General features: G+C 36.2%; 1 protein-coding gene across 6 annotated transcripts in view; it reads right to left on the bottom strand.

The window, feature by feature from the left end:
* EZH2 (enhancer of zeste 2 polycomb repressive complex 2 subunit) overlaps positions 1-14,320 on the bottom strand; it is a 28,861-nt gene extending 14,541 nt beyond the window's left edge. For 2 of the 6 annotated variants that reach the window (XM_009987484.2, XM_009987486.2), the window contains exons 1-7: positions 14,204-14,320; positions 13,567-13,668; positions 10,560-10,676; positions 9,084-9,204; positions 6,713-6,856; positions 6,064-6,166; positions 5,332-5,495 (exon numbers count right to left, since the gene is read on the bottom strand). In XM_009987484.2, the coding sequence (XP_009985786.1) occupies positions 5,332-5,495; positions 6,064-6,166; positions 6,713-6,856; positions 9,084-9,204; positions 10,560-10,676; positions 13,567-13,668; positions 14,204-14,320 (868 nt within the window). Of the gene's footprint in view, positions 1-5,316; positions 5,496-6,063; positions 6,167-6,712; positions 6,857-9,065; positions 9,205-10,559; positions 10,677-13,539; positions 13,669-14,203 lie in introns of all 6 variants that reach the window. The other 4 variants (XM_086614222.1, XM_009987481.2, XM_009987483.2 and 1 more) reach the window with 4 other exon arrangements.
* Positions 14,321-15,026: the final 706 nt, after the last annotated feature.

Here is a 15,026-nt window from a genome sequence, read left to right as displayed (position 1 = left end):
AATTTCCTGGTTTTGCTGGAAGTCTTAGGAACTCTTTGGTATCTCTTACTTAACTGAAGCTTGGAAAATTTGCAGCTGGACTCTCACCAGAACTCATACACTCATGTTCCCAAATTATGAAGCTTTTTCGAATACCATCCTTAGTTTTTCGCAATTCTCTCTTTAAAAAAGATTCCTCCATGCTCAAGGATTTTTTGGTTTTAATACAGATAGATAGACATCAATAAATACTGTCCCCCCCGAAACGTGCTAACAGTGGCATACACTGTGCATAACAGTGGCATGGAACGAAAATGGAGAATACACTCAATTTTTATTATTTTTTTAAATAAAAAGACTACACTCCACACAGGCCTATAAAAGATGCCCATCTGAAAATACATAATTCCCAAGCATTGTAAAAGCACTTATACTGCAGTTTTACCGCAGTTGCAGTTAGGCAACTGTAACTTCCACTGATGTTTTTCAACACTCAGTGAATAAAAAGTGCTATTGTTCAAACTGAAAGAAGAAATCCCTCCTCTCTTACCCATACTAATCCATAAGGGCTATTCCATACCAACACCACATACATCTTTCTCCTTCAATAAACCACCACCAAAGGCTTTTTTTTTTACTTATCTTATTTTTAGATCATGCACGAAGCTTCTCTTTATCATAGTCCACTATGCTTTCAAGACTGAACTTTTTAAACACAGTTCCTCTTCTTTTAAAGAATGTGAGCAGAGCTCACAAATGCCTTCACAGACACAAGTTTTTAAAAGTAAATCTCATTTCAGTGATCTGGTTTGCAGTGTAGCTCCATAAGCACTTGTTTTGGCACCAACGGGGAGGGTGACCAGTGGTTGTGAGCATTTCTTAAGGGAGCTTCTCTGATGAAACCACTTCATCTTGGAACCATCACTTCACTTTTTCCTCCCACAAGGGAGGGTGTGCTGCAAATCAAATTATAAATTCTACAATTTTATGCCTGTATTAATGACAGCAGCAGATAGGAAACCCAGGGAAGCAATGTATTCTTCCAAAGTTTTCTTAAAAAGGTGCAAACTATATAGAAGTATCATTAATTAAATATTGCACCACTTTCTCCAGAGAAACATATTTCATTTTATAAATCTGGAAACACAAAAAAAAAAGCTTCAATTTTCCACATACGGACATATAGATATGTAAAAATCATTTACATAATGTACAAGCAAGTATAAGAATGTCATTTATGCACATTGTTGCTTATAGCACTTTCTTCTCCACATTCTCGTCAAAAGCTTTTGTGTGGTATGTCACTTCTCATATGTTTCACATATCTTTGAAGTGTTCATATATGCTATAGGCAAAATATGTTTAATAACAAAGAAACCTTGCAATTTAATGCCAAGTTATTCCACCTTTTTCCAGCTTTTAAGAAACAATGAGATGATGAGAGCCCCTCAACCAAAAGTGGAGGGAAAAAACCTCACATTTTTCAACAGTGCATCTTCAAATTTGCACAGTATACTGTTCCATTCATTCAGGTTTTTTTCCACGTAACTGTTTTGCTCTATCTTCATACCACAATGAAAATAATTCTGGAACAATGCAAGACAGTAAAACATTTGCAAGCCATGATCATATCAGACTGCTGCAACATGAAGAAATCAAAACTATTCTTTTTACATGTCATTTACAGATGCAAACATCTCTCAAGTTCATTTGTTTGAGGTCCTAAAATAAGTGCTTATTTTTTAAAAAGTTGTTTTCCTTTAGACAATAAAGAAATGTTTCATTTGTAACGCAGTGAAACAAATCAACGTTTGACTTTTAAACCAGTGAGACCTCAAAAATATGCTATATCTGATACTTAATATTAGAATCATATCTTGTATTCCACTACTTCAAAAAATACACAACAAGTATAGTACTGAAAATCTCAGTTAGACTCTACCATTGCTGTTGCAAGGTAATTTTTTGGGACGCTTCTTGCATATAAAGGACCAGGACAAGAATAAAACTGTTAATATAGCTGTATTACAAATCTTGCAAATATCAGTATTTTTATTTAAAAAAAAAAAAAAAATCACACACAGCTTTGCAGAATTCCCTAAATAACTAAACTCCGTATTTCTTCAATAATTTCCTTAAGAAAGTCATTCTAAACTTGCTTTACTGAGCATGTTTTCTGTCTTTGAGATTTATGACCTGTCTCATCCCCAATGGGCTCAATTCTCATATTTTTCATAATGTGAAAGTACACAGGCAATAGTTTAGCCTGAAATGTACATCTGCTTCATAGTCAAGCTATTTGGGAAATTCTCCCTACCTGATATTTTTCCTTCTTCTAAATTCTTTGTTAGTCCAGACATTTAGGCATAACTCCTTGCTGTCAGCAAATGAAGTCGGTACACAAGTTTTTTCAGTAATGTCATCACCTGCACATAAACGGATTGCCAGGTCGTCAAGGGGACTTGACATGTTAAAAATCTAATGATAACTTTTCCAATATTTAACTCAAATGTTCTAGAATAAAGATGTGAAACTACATAAAGTAAGACTAATCTTAACAAAAATGGAATCTAAGAGGGGAAATTACAAAATAAAAACCAGATCTAATAGAATTCCTGCATTTCTTTAATTCTCTATGCCTTCTCCAGAGATTTGCATCTTCCCAAGTATGAATCCGATCACTGTAGCCCATCATGGTACTAAGGTAATTCATCCAAAATATCATCTGCAGAAGCCAGGACATCATTCTGTAGTGCTTGGCAATTGTACGGAGTAGAACACTGGGGCAACTGATTAGAGTGCTAGTAGAAATGTTATCAACTTTTTTAAAAAGTTAAATTGTTAAATTTTTGCAGAGATGCCGAAAACTGCTAGTGTGGCCTTCCAATAACCAGAGTAGTCTTTTTCTGATGAGTTACATATTCTCAGCAATGAAGCTGATGGATTTTGACCATCAGTCTTAAAGCTTCACAGAAAGTGAAGAGGTCATACAAGTGACTCTTAGTTTTTAACAGGTGAATTCCTAGCTTCAGACAGACAGACAAAAATCCTCTTTCTTTGCTGTTACTACAGACAAAAGCAGAAGGAAGCAACGCAACCAAAGCAGTGACCAGCCATTGTAGATGTGGGATTTGAGTATGTCTTCAGGGAATGGTGACTGAAGCATCAGTTTACTACATTCAGTGTCCAGTCTGGAGGTTACACAGTGAATGTGTAAATCAGGCTTCAGGAGATCTCTTTGCAATGATCAAGTATCAAATATATTTTTATCAGTGACAATGCATGTGCTGCATAAGCTGTCATGAAGAACATTATCATAACTGGTAATTTCACACTCCGTCTTGACACCAAGGTACATCCTGAATGCCTCCACAGTGGAGGTGTTATTCTTCCTTCTTTTGCTATAGCCCTGAAAACCTGAAGAGATGACTTAAAGCTTGGGCTTTTTTAAGTACAAGGCATAGTTTAAAATGAAGCCTTGGACATACACCACTTTGCAAAGAACACTGACTTGTTTAAGGGACTGCCTGAATCTGGCACTTAAGAACAAGTCAAAATGAACAACACTATGAACTCCTCCTTTACAGCACCAAAAGAAAAGAAGTTTCACAGAGTTGGGGCCTCAAAACTGTGGTCTGTGGATCCTTTCAGTTCTACTTCTAATGATCTGCAAAAATGACTATGAAAGGCAAATCTATATACACTACATAAGTAATCAAATATATCTGTTATTTTAAAGGAGCCTATATTGTCACTGAAAAACTCCTACAAGTTTTTAAAATTGATGAGAAAAATGGCCTAAAATCGCTGCTGAAAAAGTATCTAAAATCTTCAGGGTGCTACTGGAAAAAGTTTGTTCTCACTATATCTGGACAATGCTTTTCTGGTGACTTAAAAAAACAAAATCTTTTTGAAGAAATAAAACTAGACTGGCACTCAATCTCCCTGCTAGCCTACTGAGAGTGTCAAGAACTCGTAAAACCACTGCCAGAAGAATGGATTTGCCAAGAAGTAGCATACAGCTTCACTTCCCTGTCCTACAGACTAAGGCTGCACGCAGCACTTCTTGCAATGAGTCATCCAGGCAACTAAGATACTTCTGAACAAAACCTACAGCTTCACAGAACAAGCTGTGTTGAAGCTGGCTGGACAAGGCAGCAGCTATACCTCCAGAAACATTGTTCTTAAACACTATTCAGAAACAAGAGCTTCTTTCTTCGTATTTTCAAGCAAGGCCTGCCAACAGAATGCAAGGGGAAAGTGAAACTAACAGACCTAACTCCAAAAGCCACTAGTCAAAGAAACTAGGAACAGGAAAAGCTTCCCTCCCCCATCTGAGAACAACTCCAGTTCCTCCTCAAGGTGAAAGGCAACTAAGGGACACGAAAAAGCAGCAGCACTGTGTAAAGCCTTGAGTGTGAAGTACCAATACAGGCAGACTGTGTGTGTGCTGGATGAGGAGCTGCTGACAAAGTGCAAAGGTTTCCAAATGAACATACATGCACACTCACAGTGGAAATGTACAGGAAATGTACATGCAAATGAACAGTTAAGTCAAAAGAGAAAATTAATTTGAAATACAGGGCATTATAGTATTCAAATACAAGTCGAAACCACTTCATATTTGAGTGTTAGGTTCCCCTTTACATTTGATTCCATTCTCAGAGAAAGAATTGTCTCAAGTAGCACTTCAGAACCTCTCTTATTCTTCACACTTTGCAAATGGAAACTGACATCATTGCTAATGCTCTTCCTTCCCCCAAAAGAACGGGGCAACCTGAAAGCAATTCAGTGGAAAGGATATCACAATTTCTAAAACTCGACTGTCTGAAACAACTCTTCAAATCACCCTTCAAATCACCAGGTACAAGCAAAGTGACTAGAAAAAGTGACCTGAGAGACTAAAAGATAAAATTGTTCATGGATGTTCATTCTCCCTGCTGGAAAATGAAGCAAGTCTGATGAATAACCAGGTATTTTTATGGAGAAATGTATTCCATTCTCCATGCATAAACTGAGAAAGCATAACACAGAAACAGTAGTAGAAAACAACGTAGTTTTACTGAAGACTATAAAAAAGAAGTAACATTACGTCCCAGCCAGGAATTCTATACGAACTCCTAAATGCAAAAAGGATAAACTACCCCAAACAGATGCATTCAGTTTTTTGAGGTGTAGTTTTCACTGCAAAATGATGTCAAACATGGACAAGTTGTTTTCATGAACTTTAGCAATATTATCGCTTTTACTTTTTCTTCTCTTTCCTTCCTTCTGTATTGCATCTTATGGTACTTTTAAGTTTCCTAACTAGCAAAACTAAGGGATATATAAGCGCACTATAATTGTACTTACGATGCAAGAAGCAATCATATTTAAAACAGCGCCTACAGAAGAGTGTGTGAAAAGAGTGCAGGCTTTGCTCCCTCTGAACAGATTTAGCATTTGGTCCATCTATGTTTGGTGTGCATTCAGGAGGAAGAGCTCCGGGAAGCTGCTGCTCAGTGAGTTCTTTGTATCTTAAAAGAAAGAAATAGAAGTTATTTGTTCAGCATAATCAAAAAAGTAGGTTTTGGTTGCAGTACCACTCTGCATTTTCAGTGACAAATTAAAATATTTAAGATATATGTGCCAGCTAGAAAGGTCAATCTGTCAGTGACCTGACAAGTTATTAATTCCATACTCATTAAAATAAACATAAAATTTGCTAGAAAAGGATGCATTTATTTTCTGGACCATCTTCTCCTCATATATTACTCATTACAACTCACTAACTCCAAAAAGGAGACATTTTTTTTTTTAACTGAAATTTTTATTTTACCACATCAAAAAAATAACATAGACTATTAAACATATGCAAGCACCCACTTTTCAATAGTTTGAAAGGAAGGCTAATAAACACATCTGTATTGTTTGACTCGGTGGGAACAGTCAATTCCCTTCGAGTATCACTTACGGAAGTTACACAACTGACACAGAGCCTAGCTGCAAGAAGGACCCTTGCTAATCACCAAATATTTAATGAAATCAAGGGATCTTTGTTTCATAATGCAACACAACAACATATCCTAAGAAACACTTTCATACTTCTCTTTCAATTCTTCTGCTGTACCCTTGTCTGGAAACATTGAGGAAATGGCTTCAAATATCTTGTCAGAAGGAAATCTCCGAGGTGGGTGGCTTTCTTTCTCTGTCAAAGAAGCAAAGAATTTGGAAAACCAAAAAATTATATTTCTGTTCCTTTGCTACCTCAAGGAGGTGTTCAGGTAAAGGGGGACTTCACCAAAATCCTAATAAAAAAAAGAAGCAAAGGTTTTTATTTCTAAACTACAGACAACTTAAACTGCATTAAGTGATCTTTCCTGCTGAGAGAACTCCACTAGTAAAATCTGGAGAAACCATTATTTCACCAGCAGATGGAGATGGCAATTCAGAACTCTGCCTACTTTAGAATAATATTATTTCATTTTCCGAAGAGTAACAAAGCATTTATTAGACGGATACCCAACTGATTTTTGGTGCATTTGACTGTCTCAGTATGCACATAAACAAAAATTGGCAAAAGCATTTTTCACAGTATTCTCTGTACAACTCAAACTAATTGGCAAAGGAAATGATGAAGAAAACGATGCTACCTTAGACCTGAAAACTATCTAGTAGAAAGGTTTGAACAAATGTATCGAGCGGTTAAAGAAAAGGGTTTTTTGGTTTTAATTTTTGAAGTCTGCAGACATACCCATCCTGTTACCTTCCCGATCTTTTTGCTTGTCATCTCTTTCATCAGGATTGTCATCTCCATCATCATCATCTTCATCATCACTATACTGACCAAGTGCATTGACCAGCTCAACAAATATTTCATCATTGATAAATCCACATTCTGAAATTCAGCAAAATTGGGAGTGAATAGAAAAGCACAAGGTGTATATGAAGTATTTTTAATCCTCCCTACACTTGAATTAAATTATAGCAAATGCTGTAACTTATGAAAAACGCTTTCATATTTTTCCCTCTTAGTTTCAATGTATGAACTGAGAAGAGTTAAAAATACGCAGTATTTATTTCTTAGAATGACAACTGGGAAGCGGAGAAAAACTCATTGAATTTTTTCTTTTCCTGACTCATTGTGCTTCATACCAGTAGATACAAATAAATCTCTCTTCCTTGGGAGAGAAAAAAGTTACTTACTAGGTAACTATTTAAGATATTTTATGCCAAAATCCCAATTCCAACATGATTGGGTTAAGCCAGCCTGACAATGCACACATACAGTCTATGAAACTACCCTTGGACAGCTAGGGAATCTCCAGAAAGATTTCTGGTTAGTAGTTCCATAGCATCACTTCCCCACTATAGACCCAACTGGAAAGGTGATAAAGAATACAGTTATATACAAAAAATTCAAGAGAAAACTGAAAGATACAAAGCTACATATATCTGCTTGTCAGCTCATATTCTGCTGTGAAATTCCAAAGGCCGCACAGATGGATAACAAGGCATTTGTGCAGAGAGGAAAATCGTAGTTAGTGTTGACAGAAATTGTTATTTTTTAAAAAATAACTGTGAACTCTATGGGAACTGTAGTGCTTATCACCATCCTTTTGAACCTGGACTGGGGTTGGATGTCAAACTATAATCTGAAAGAAGCTAATTGTTTTACTCCTAAGCAGACAGTAAAAACAGGGAAGTACTTAGGATGCTTTAAACAGAACTCTTTATATACACACACAGGTTAGTACGAATTTCTCTCCCAAAAGTGCAATTACAGGGCTAGTTTAAAATTCTAACTCGTACATGGGAACGCCTCTAGGTTACAGATTCTCACAGCATTTGCATTTAATGGCAGTCACACAAGAATACCAGTTATTGGGAGACTAAAAAACTGCCTTTCTACTTTTGATATATAGTTTTGAAGGACCCATAATAACAGTAATTGCCATCATAAACTTGGGACTCGAGACAGTAAAACAAGATGAATTTTAAAGCTAGGCTCATTTAATAATAAATTAAATCAATAATAGAAGACGTTTACTAGTAATGTCACCATTTTGACATAACCAGTTCTCTGACAAGGTTGTCAGCAATCAGTAAATCTGTAAAAACATCCAAATGCAAAACCTCATGAAATATTTCATGTTCCTGATGAAATATAAAGGCACCAGCTATCCTGAGGACATTAACAGGACTGGGGTAGGACTGAGTAGCATTTATATTGAATCACAGGCTTAACCTTCATGAGTGGCACACAATGTACTCAAAAACATAGTTCTCTTTCTCAGTCACTCCAGCACTAACAGAAATAAAACCAATTTTAAGAAATTATTCCCCATTTGGGTGGATGGGGGTGGGGTGGGTAATGTTTCTGTGAAGTGGGAAGCAGAGTAAGCATAGAAACCTTTATAACTGTAATGTTCAGGTTTGTATGAACCAGTTCTGAGCAGGCACACAGGGCAAGTGAAAGGCTAATATTGCATTGAGACTTCAGCAAACTAAGAGACAGATGACATCGCATATAGTCCCACTCCCACACAGAACAAGAGATAAACTACACCTAAGAATACGTATATATATAGTGTACCAACAGAAGGATACAACTTTGCTCTGTAAGCCAACTTATAGAAAGGAGGTTTTTAAATAGCTATTAATTTCCTTAAAGGAAAAAACCAAAACCCACAAAAGGTTATTCTATCAAATTGCATTCGCAGGTATTGTCATTCTCAGAGTTTAGCAAACTTCTCCAGCCACTTCCTGCTAGGCAGGACACACACAGGGACAGTACGCTACTATATCCCAACAGGCTGAGCATAAAACTGAACACCAAGAACTTCTCCAAGTTGCACCTAGGCATTATGATGAATCACTGTACAGTCTAGGGAAAAAGTTGATGTGTTTAATTTCTCCGTATTACTACTTTAACACTTTGAAACCTTATGAAAACACAAAGCAATATATTTAAATAAGGAAGTCTGTTTTACCCAATGTTTATACAACGTAGAGATTCTAGAGATACTACTGTAACAAGCAAGCATCAGGCCTTAACAAGCAACACTGACAACAATTACTTATATAGGAAGAACTGATTAGTGTACCTGAGTGTTTGGGCTCACCTCTGTCTCCATGCACTTTCCCATCATAGTTCTTGATCAGTTCTTCAATAAAGGTACCATCCTGGTCAAGAACTTCATCTCCCATATACGGAATGTTATGTAAAACAGTTTCATCCTCTACCTAGTAACAACAGTTATAATCAAACAATTTTAAATTGTATTTTCAGTTGGCCATTTCTGTATTGCTATTTTCACAATCTACAAGTGTCTAGCTGTCACAGTTAACTAACTGGCTTCACTGCTTTAGCACATTTACCATTAACTACACAAATAAAACAAACCCCTCATCTTTGTTCAACAGTTTCTTGCACTAGTGGGGACTGGGACAAGCTTCTGTTAGCAGGGTGTTTCCACAAAGCTTTGAAACACACTAAGATACTTAGCTTTGGCAAGCTTGCATTTAGTAAGTTCATTCTCCTTTCCTTGGTTCTCTTCCACAGTAATGTGCAATAGAAATCACCCCTTCATCGCTTTGCCAGAGATAAGAAAATATGATACAAAAATACTCTAAATTCAAGTTGTCTAAACAGCAAACACAGAAACACGTCTCACAGTTTAATCTGAACTCCATTGTCTTTTTTTTTTGGTGTGCATATAGACTAAATGCTTCCATGTTTTATCAGTAGACTTTGTAGACCTTCATACTCAGCTGTATCTTCCACTACTACAGAAGAACCTTCTATTGTTAAGAAAATAAATGTAAACTTTCCTGCTGATCATGATTCTTTAGCAGTGCAAAATATCCAAACACTGGTGAATTGAAAGCAAGTAGAAAAATGGATGGAAGATTTCGGAACATATACTGATAAAACCAGTTATTAAAATCACTTTGCTATGGTTATTATCATAATAACCAAAGGTGATCATATACTAAATGATGTGACAAAGATCTGTAACAAGCTAAGCTTATCTGATAAGTCAAATACTTACATCAGAAATCTAACATCATGGCTTCTGCATACAGTGAAGCTAATCAGAAGAAAAGGCTGTACTCCGTTGCAATATAAGAATGACCATTACGGGGAGAGACTATTTCAGGATTAAGGTCTATTTATTCCATAAGAATTACTATTTTGCTACAGGTACCTTGGTCGATTGTCTTACATAAAGACATTCATACCCCTCAGAAAACATTTTTCATTACACTAATTATATGCTTTCAAAACAATCTACATTTGTTAAATGCCATACAGAACAATTGGTCATCTGAATTAAATAAACCTACTGTCTCTCTACAGTAAGGTTTTAGAGATAACTCAGGTTAATTAAGGACTGACGTTTAGTTTGCAATCAGTTACTTTATTTTTTTTTCCCTTTTATTTAGGGAAGCCTATTCCTAATTATTACCGCCTTATTACCAATACCAAAACGACAGGGAGGGTAATTGGCAACAGACTTTTGCTGGTTTATTTCCAAAATTAATCCCTTCCTTTTTTCCATACATTTCTCCTCCCCCCAGCACTTTTTTAAACTTACCATAAAATTCTGTTGAAGGGGAGACCAAGAATACATTATAGGCACAGATGCAACAGCATTTAGAGTCTTCAGTGGGATGACTTGTTTTGGAAAATCTATGTCACTGGTAACAGAGCACTGAAATGAGAGCTTGAAGTTACATTTACATAGCAACATCAGAAATAAAAAGAAAAAAAAGTCACAGAAGAACACCCTACAATGTACAAAGTTGAAAGCATTTGTCAAAATCAGCCATATCAGCCTTTGAAAAATGCATCAGATTTTTAGGGCATAGTAGTAAGAATAGGTTTAGCAGGAAAAAAGATGCAAGAATTATTTCTATGTCAATACCTTTGCTAATAGATCATGATGGTTTTTTCCACTTCATAATAAGTGGCTGTGATAGTATTTTACTCAGACTATTCAACCTACAATATAAAATACGTTTGGTATCTCAAAACAGATTTAGTACCTGCTGCTGCTACACTGATGTTAGAGTATTTACTCAACCCATCAGAGAGGCAACTGAATTCCCCCGGTTCAGGCCAATACACTGCAGAAATCATGTATTATTTATGTTTTTTTAAAAAAAACCACACCAAAACCAAAACTTCAATGTCAGCAAGATATCTTATAGAAACAAATCCTCCATATGTCTTGTTAATTCCTGCCCTGTTTCCACATTATTGTCTGCTTATCTTTATCTTGTTCTCAAACCTTTGATTATCCTCACTGCTTACAATGGAAAAAATTAAAATTAACTCTTAATACGCAACTCTGAACATATATCAATGAGTTTTTCAGCTACAGGACTCTCTTGGAGTTTCAGAGGTTTATGCAGCCTCCAAAAGATAAATAGGCCATAGAAACACAAAACTTCTAGTTTATTCTATTCGACAGTTAACAGACTCAGATCAACTTTTCTCAAATACGTGGACAGCAGTATGAAGAACTCTGAAAAAAAGTTAAAACAAAAGCAGACAGGAACATACAAAGCTAGGGAAAGTACAACAAAGAGGATTTGGAGGTAGGTAAAACAAAGTTTAGAACAGCTATCATAGCTACCTGAAAGGAAAAAAGGAAGTGGAGACAAAAGATCTTTCTCCTTTCCAGAAGGGAAAGATGAACAGAGCTTCACATTTCTAAAGAAATACACAAAGTAATGTAACAAGCAGAATACAGAGACAGTACCCCGGCAGAATGACACAAGCCAGATTTATTTTCCTTTTAATCTGCAGCAAATGAAATTAGATTTCTGCTGTGTATATCAATACTCAAGAAACTATAATACGCTAGTGCTTTACTCCCATTTCAGGTTAATGTTTAATTTTCTAGCTAGCAGCCACCTAGCATATTTTTCATGTATTTTTAAAGACAAATACAAAAGTAAAATAACAATTACTTTTATCTTTGAAACTAGAAGTCTTAGGCTGGCAAACGAGCTACATCAAAATGACTCAAAGTGTTTGGTGCTAAGTCTCAGTTACGTTGCCCTGTTGTTCTGCTATGGAACTCAGCTTAATGCTTATTAGGCCAGCACAGGACACGTTATGGTCCCCGATTGATGCTGAGTGGACTAGCCTTTGGAGAAAACCTATGTACCAGCGATGCCCTGCAGTCTCCACCAAACACACGAAGGCTCTCACAAAACCTTTCCATCAGGTCACTAAACTTCTAGCCAGTGGCCTATGCAACTCTGAAGAAATTCAGCAAATTAAGAAAATAAGATTTTAAAGTAATCTTTTAAAACACCCACCATTTATTTGTCTCATTTCTCTCATAAATTATGGCAATCTTAAATCAAGCATTAGAGTTCTGATTCATGAGACAGAGACTGGATTTGAATGCAGTAATTAGTGTGCTCTATCAATTCAGGCAGAAAATCGATTCAGGACAGAAATTAACATTAAAGAATAGTGAATCAAGCTACATGAAAAAAAAAAAGGCAGAGGAATGGTAAGGAATGATCTTTTACTAAGAAAAAAAGTGAAAGCTGGATGCGTACCTGTGTCCATTATTATCACAAGTTCTGATCCTACAGTGCCATATAATAGGTATAGTGCTGTACAGGAGTAATTGCATATTCAATCATGTTTAAAAGAAAACACTCAGGCAAAGGTCCTTGCCTGTTTGCATCTGAACATGCATGGACACAAATGCAGCTCTGTGACACACATTCCCTCAGTTCCCCACTTAGATTTTAGGAAAAGGAGAATCTGACAAATTTCCTTGAAGAGAAAGGGGCTTGGTTTTGGTTTTTTTTAACCTATTCACAGTAAAATCTTTTTGTTCACATCCTACTGAAAAGGGTTAGCTTTTCAGATTATTACATATGAAACATTTTCAAACTGGCTTAGAAGATAAATTAACCTGGGCTGAATGCAGAAAGCTGAAGTAGGTTTGAACTACTTGTTGGAGCTACCAACACGAAAGCCAGTTTGGGTGGTCAAACTGCACCACAATCATGGTGGTATTTTTCACAAATTTAGTGTTCAGTCTGCTTGTGCAACACAAGGGTTCATCAACTCAACTAACTCCTTTTAGAACCTTTGTGGTTAAATGACTTAAACTAACATAAAGAAGACTTTGTCAAGTGGGTATGCTCACAGCTTTTATGTGTCTTAACTCAGTAAGAACCAAAGTAATGACCCTTTTGTACCACTGGGGGTCAACTCCAATAGGAGCCAGATTAAGCTCCCAGTATTGGTGAGACAAAACAGTTTGATTAAAGAATGCTGAGGTATGATCCAAGTATTATCAGAAATAAAGTTTTGCTGTTGTGCATCACTCAAAGCTAGGTAGCCTGTACGTATTTATGGCTTTCCAGAAGTCATATGATCCAAGTAAATAATAAACTCTTAAAGAGACTCGTATGAAAAATATTTAGCTGCCAAGTCATGTCATGCTGGGAAAAAAGAAAGAACAGCTAACTTTCCAGTAATGAAACAAAAACGTGCCAACAACCTTGTAAGCAGAATTACCACAACTCATGTTAACCAACCTCCCTGGTCCCGCGCAATGAGCTCACAGAAGTCATGATGTGAACAGGCTGTATCCTACGTTGTTTCCATTCTTGATTTAAGATTTCAGTTCTTTCCAGTATCTTCTGACGGTTAGAATTAAACATACTCTAAAAATTAAACACAATTGTAAACATTACAAATAAATCAAAGACTCTACATTCACCTGGTAGCATCTTAAGGCATTATAACATTTACTAAAAAATAAACAAAACCAGACAGAATAAAAAAAAAAAAATACTCAAAATTCAAGCACCTAAATTTTTTTAAAATATCACTGAGGCTCAATACAGTTCATTATCCCTTAGTTTGACTCAAACCATGTTCTCATGTTTAAAGACTTAGAGGTTTAGCATGGAACTAAATTCTAAATGGAATTAGAAAGCATGCGGTTAAAGAAGTTGCCATACTCGCTCCCAAAGTCTCTTCTGATACTTAGCATTAGGCATGCTAAGCATCATTCAATCACACGTAAATGTATCATATCTGTTTCTAAGATCACAGAGTTAAAAGAAGTTTTCAGTCTGTTAACAAAGTACTTAATGAAATTGTAATTGCTGGTGTCAACTACAGGACAACTCATACTTCAGAAGAAAAACAATTTTTCTATCATTTTTTAAGCAATAGAATCAAAAGATGACATGCCTTTACTTCATCCGCACGTCGGAACCTCTTGAGCTGCCTCAGTCTCATATATTCTGATTTCACACGTTTTCGCCAACAAATTGGTCCCTTCTCAGATTTTTTTCCGGTTTGACCCATGATTATCCTACAAGAGACAATGTCATGTTAATATTACCAAATCTGACACTGTTGCTTAGAGATAAAGAGTGAAGTTAGGCATTGCTTTCATATTTTTCATATCTGATTCCTTTAATTCCTTTCAATCAGACACTTTCAATACCATTCCAATCCAATAAAAAACAAACAAAAAAACACCATACTTAAGTATGTTAAGGAGAACAGTAATTTTAACTACAAATCACTAGGGCCATTCACATTTGATTTAGGCACTTCTAACATCTCTATACAGAAAAGTACCTTAATGGATTTAAAGGGTTGAAGCTGAACAAATCAAGATTCCCATTGCAAAGACACACAGTGGAATCCTTGCAAGCAGTCTTGTAAATCATCTTCTGGACAGCTATGCTCATGGCAGACAAACCTTTCCCTCCTCACAGGAGTGGTCCTCTTCAGTAAGATAGCAACTCCTAGAACAGGCTTCTGGAGTTGATTTCAACTGCAGAGAGAGACCCCAAGTACAGTCCTCCTACCCTGCCACTCATATGTCAAAAAGTTCCAGAAATACAGACACAAAGAGTTTTGAAACAGCCAGAATAAGAAACCTTACTCTTTTCTCAAGTATTCTACAAAAGTCCAAACTGCCCAGCTGACTGCAAACAGGATGCTGATTCCACTTTTACTGATCACCGTCCTAGTACTAAGTGATTCATTTTTATGTTACAGG

The sequence above is a fragment of the Tauraco erythrolophus genome, chromosome 7 (genome assembly GCF_009769465.1).
Source record: "Tauraco erythrolophus isolate bTauEry1 chromosome 7, bTauEry1.pri, whole genome shotgun sequence".
Taxonomy (NCBI): Eukaryota; Metazoa; Chordata; class Aves; order Musophagiformes; family Musophagidae; genus Tauraco; species Tauraco erythrolophus.
This window is presented reverse-complemented; position numbering and strand designations above follow the sequence as displayed.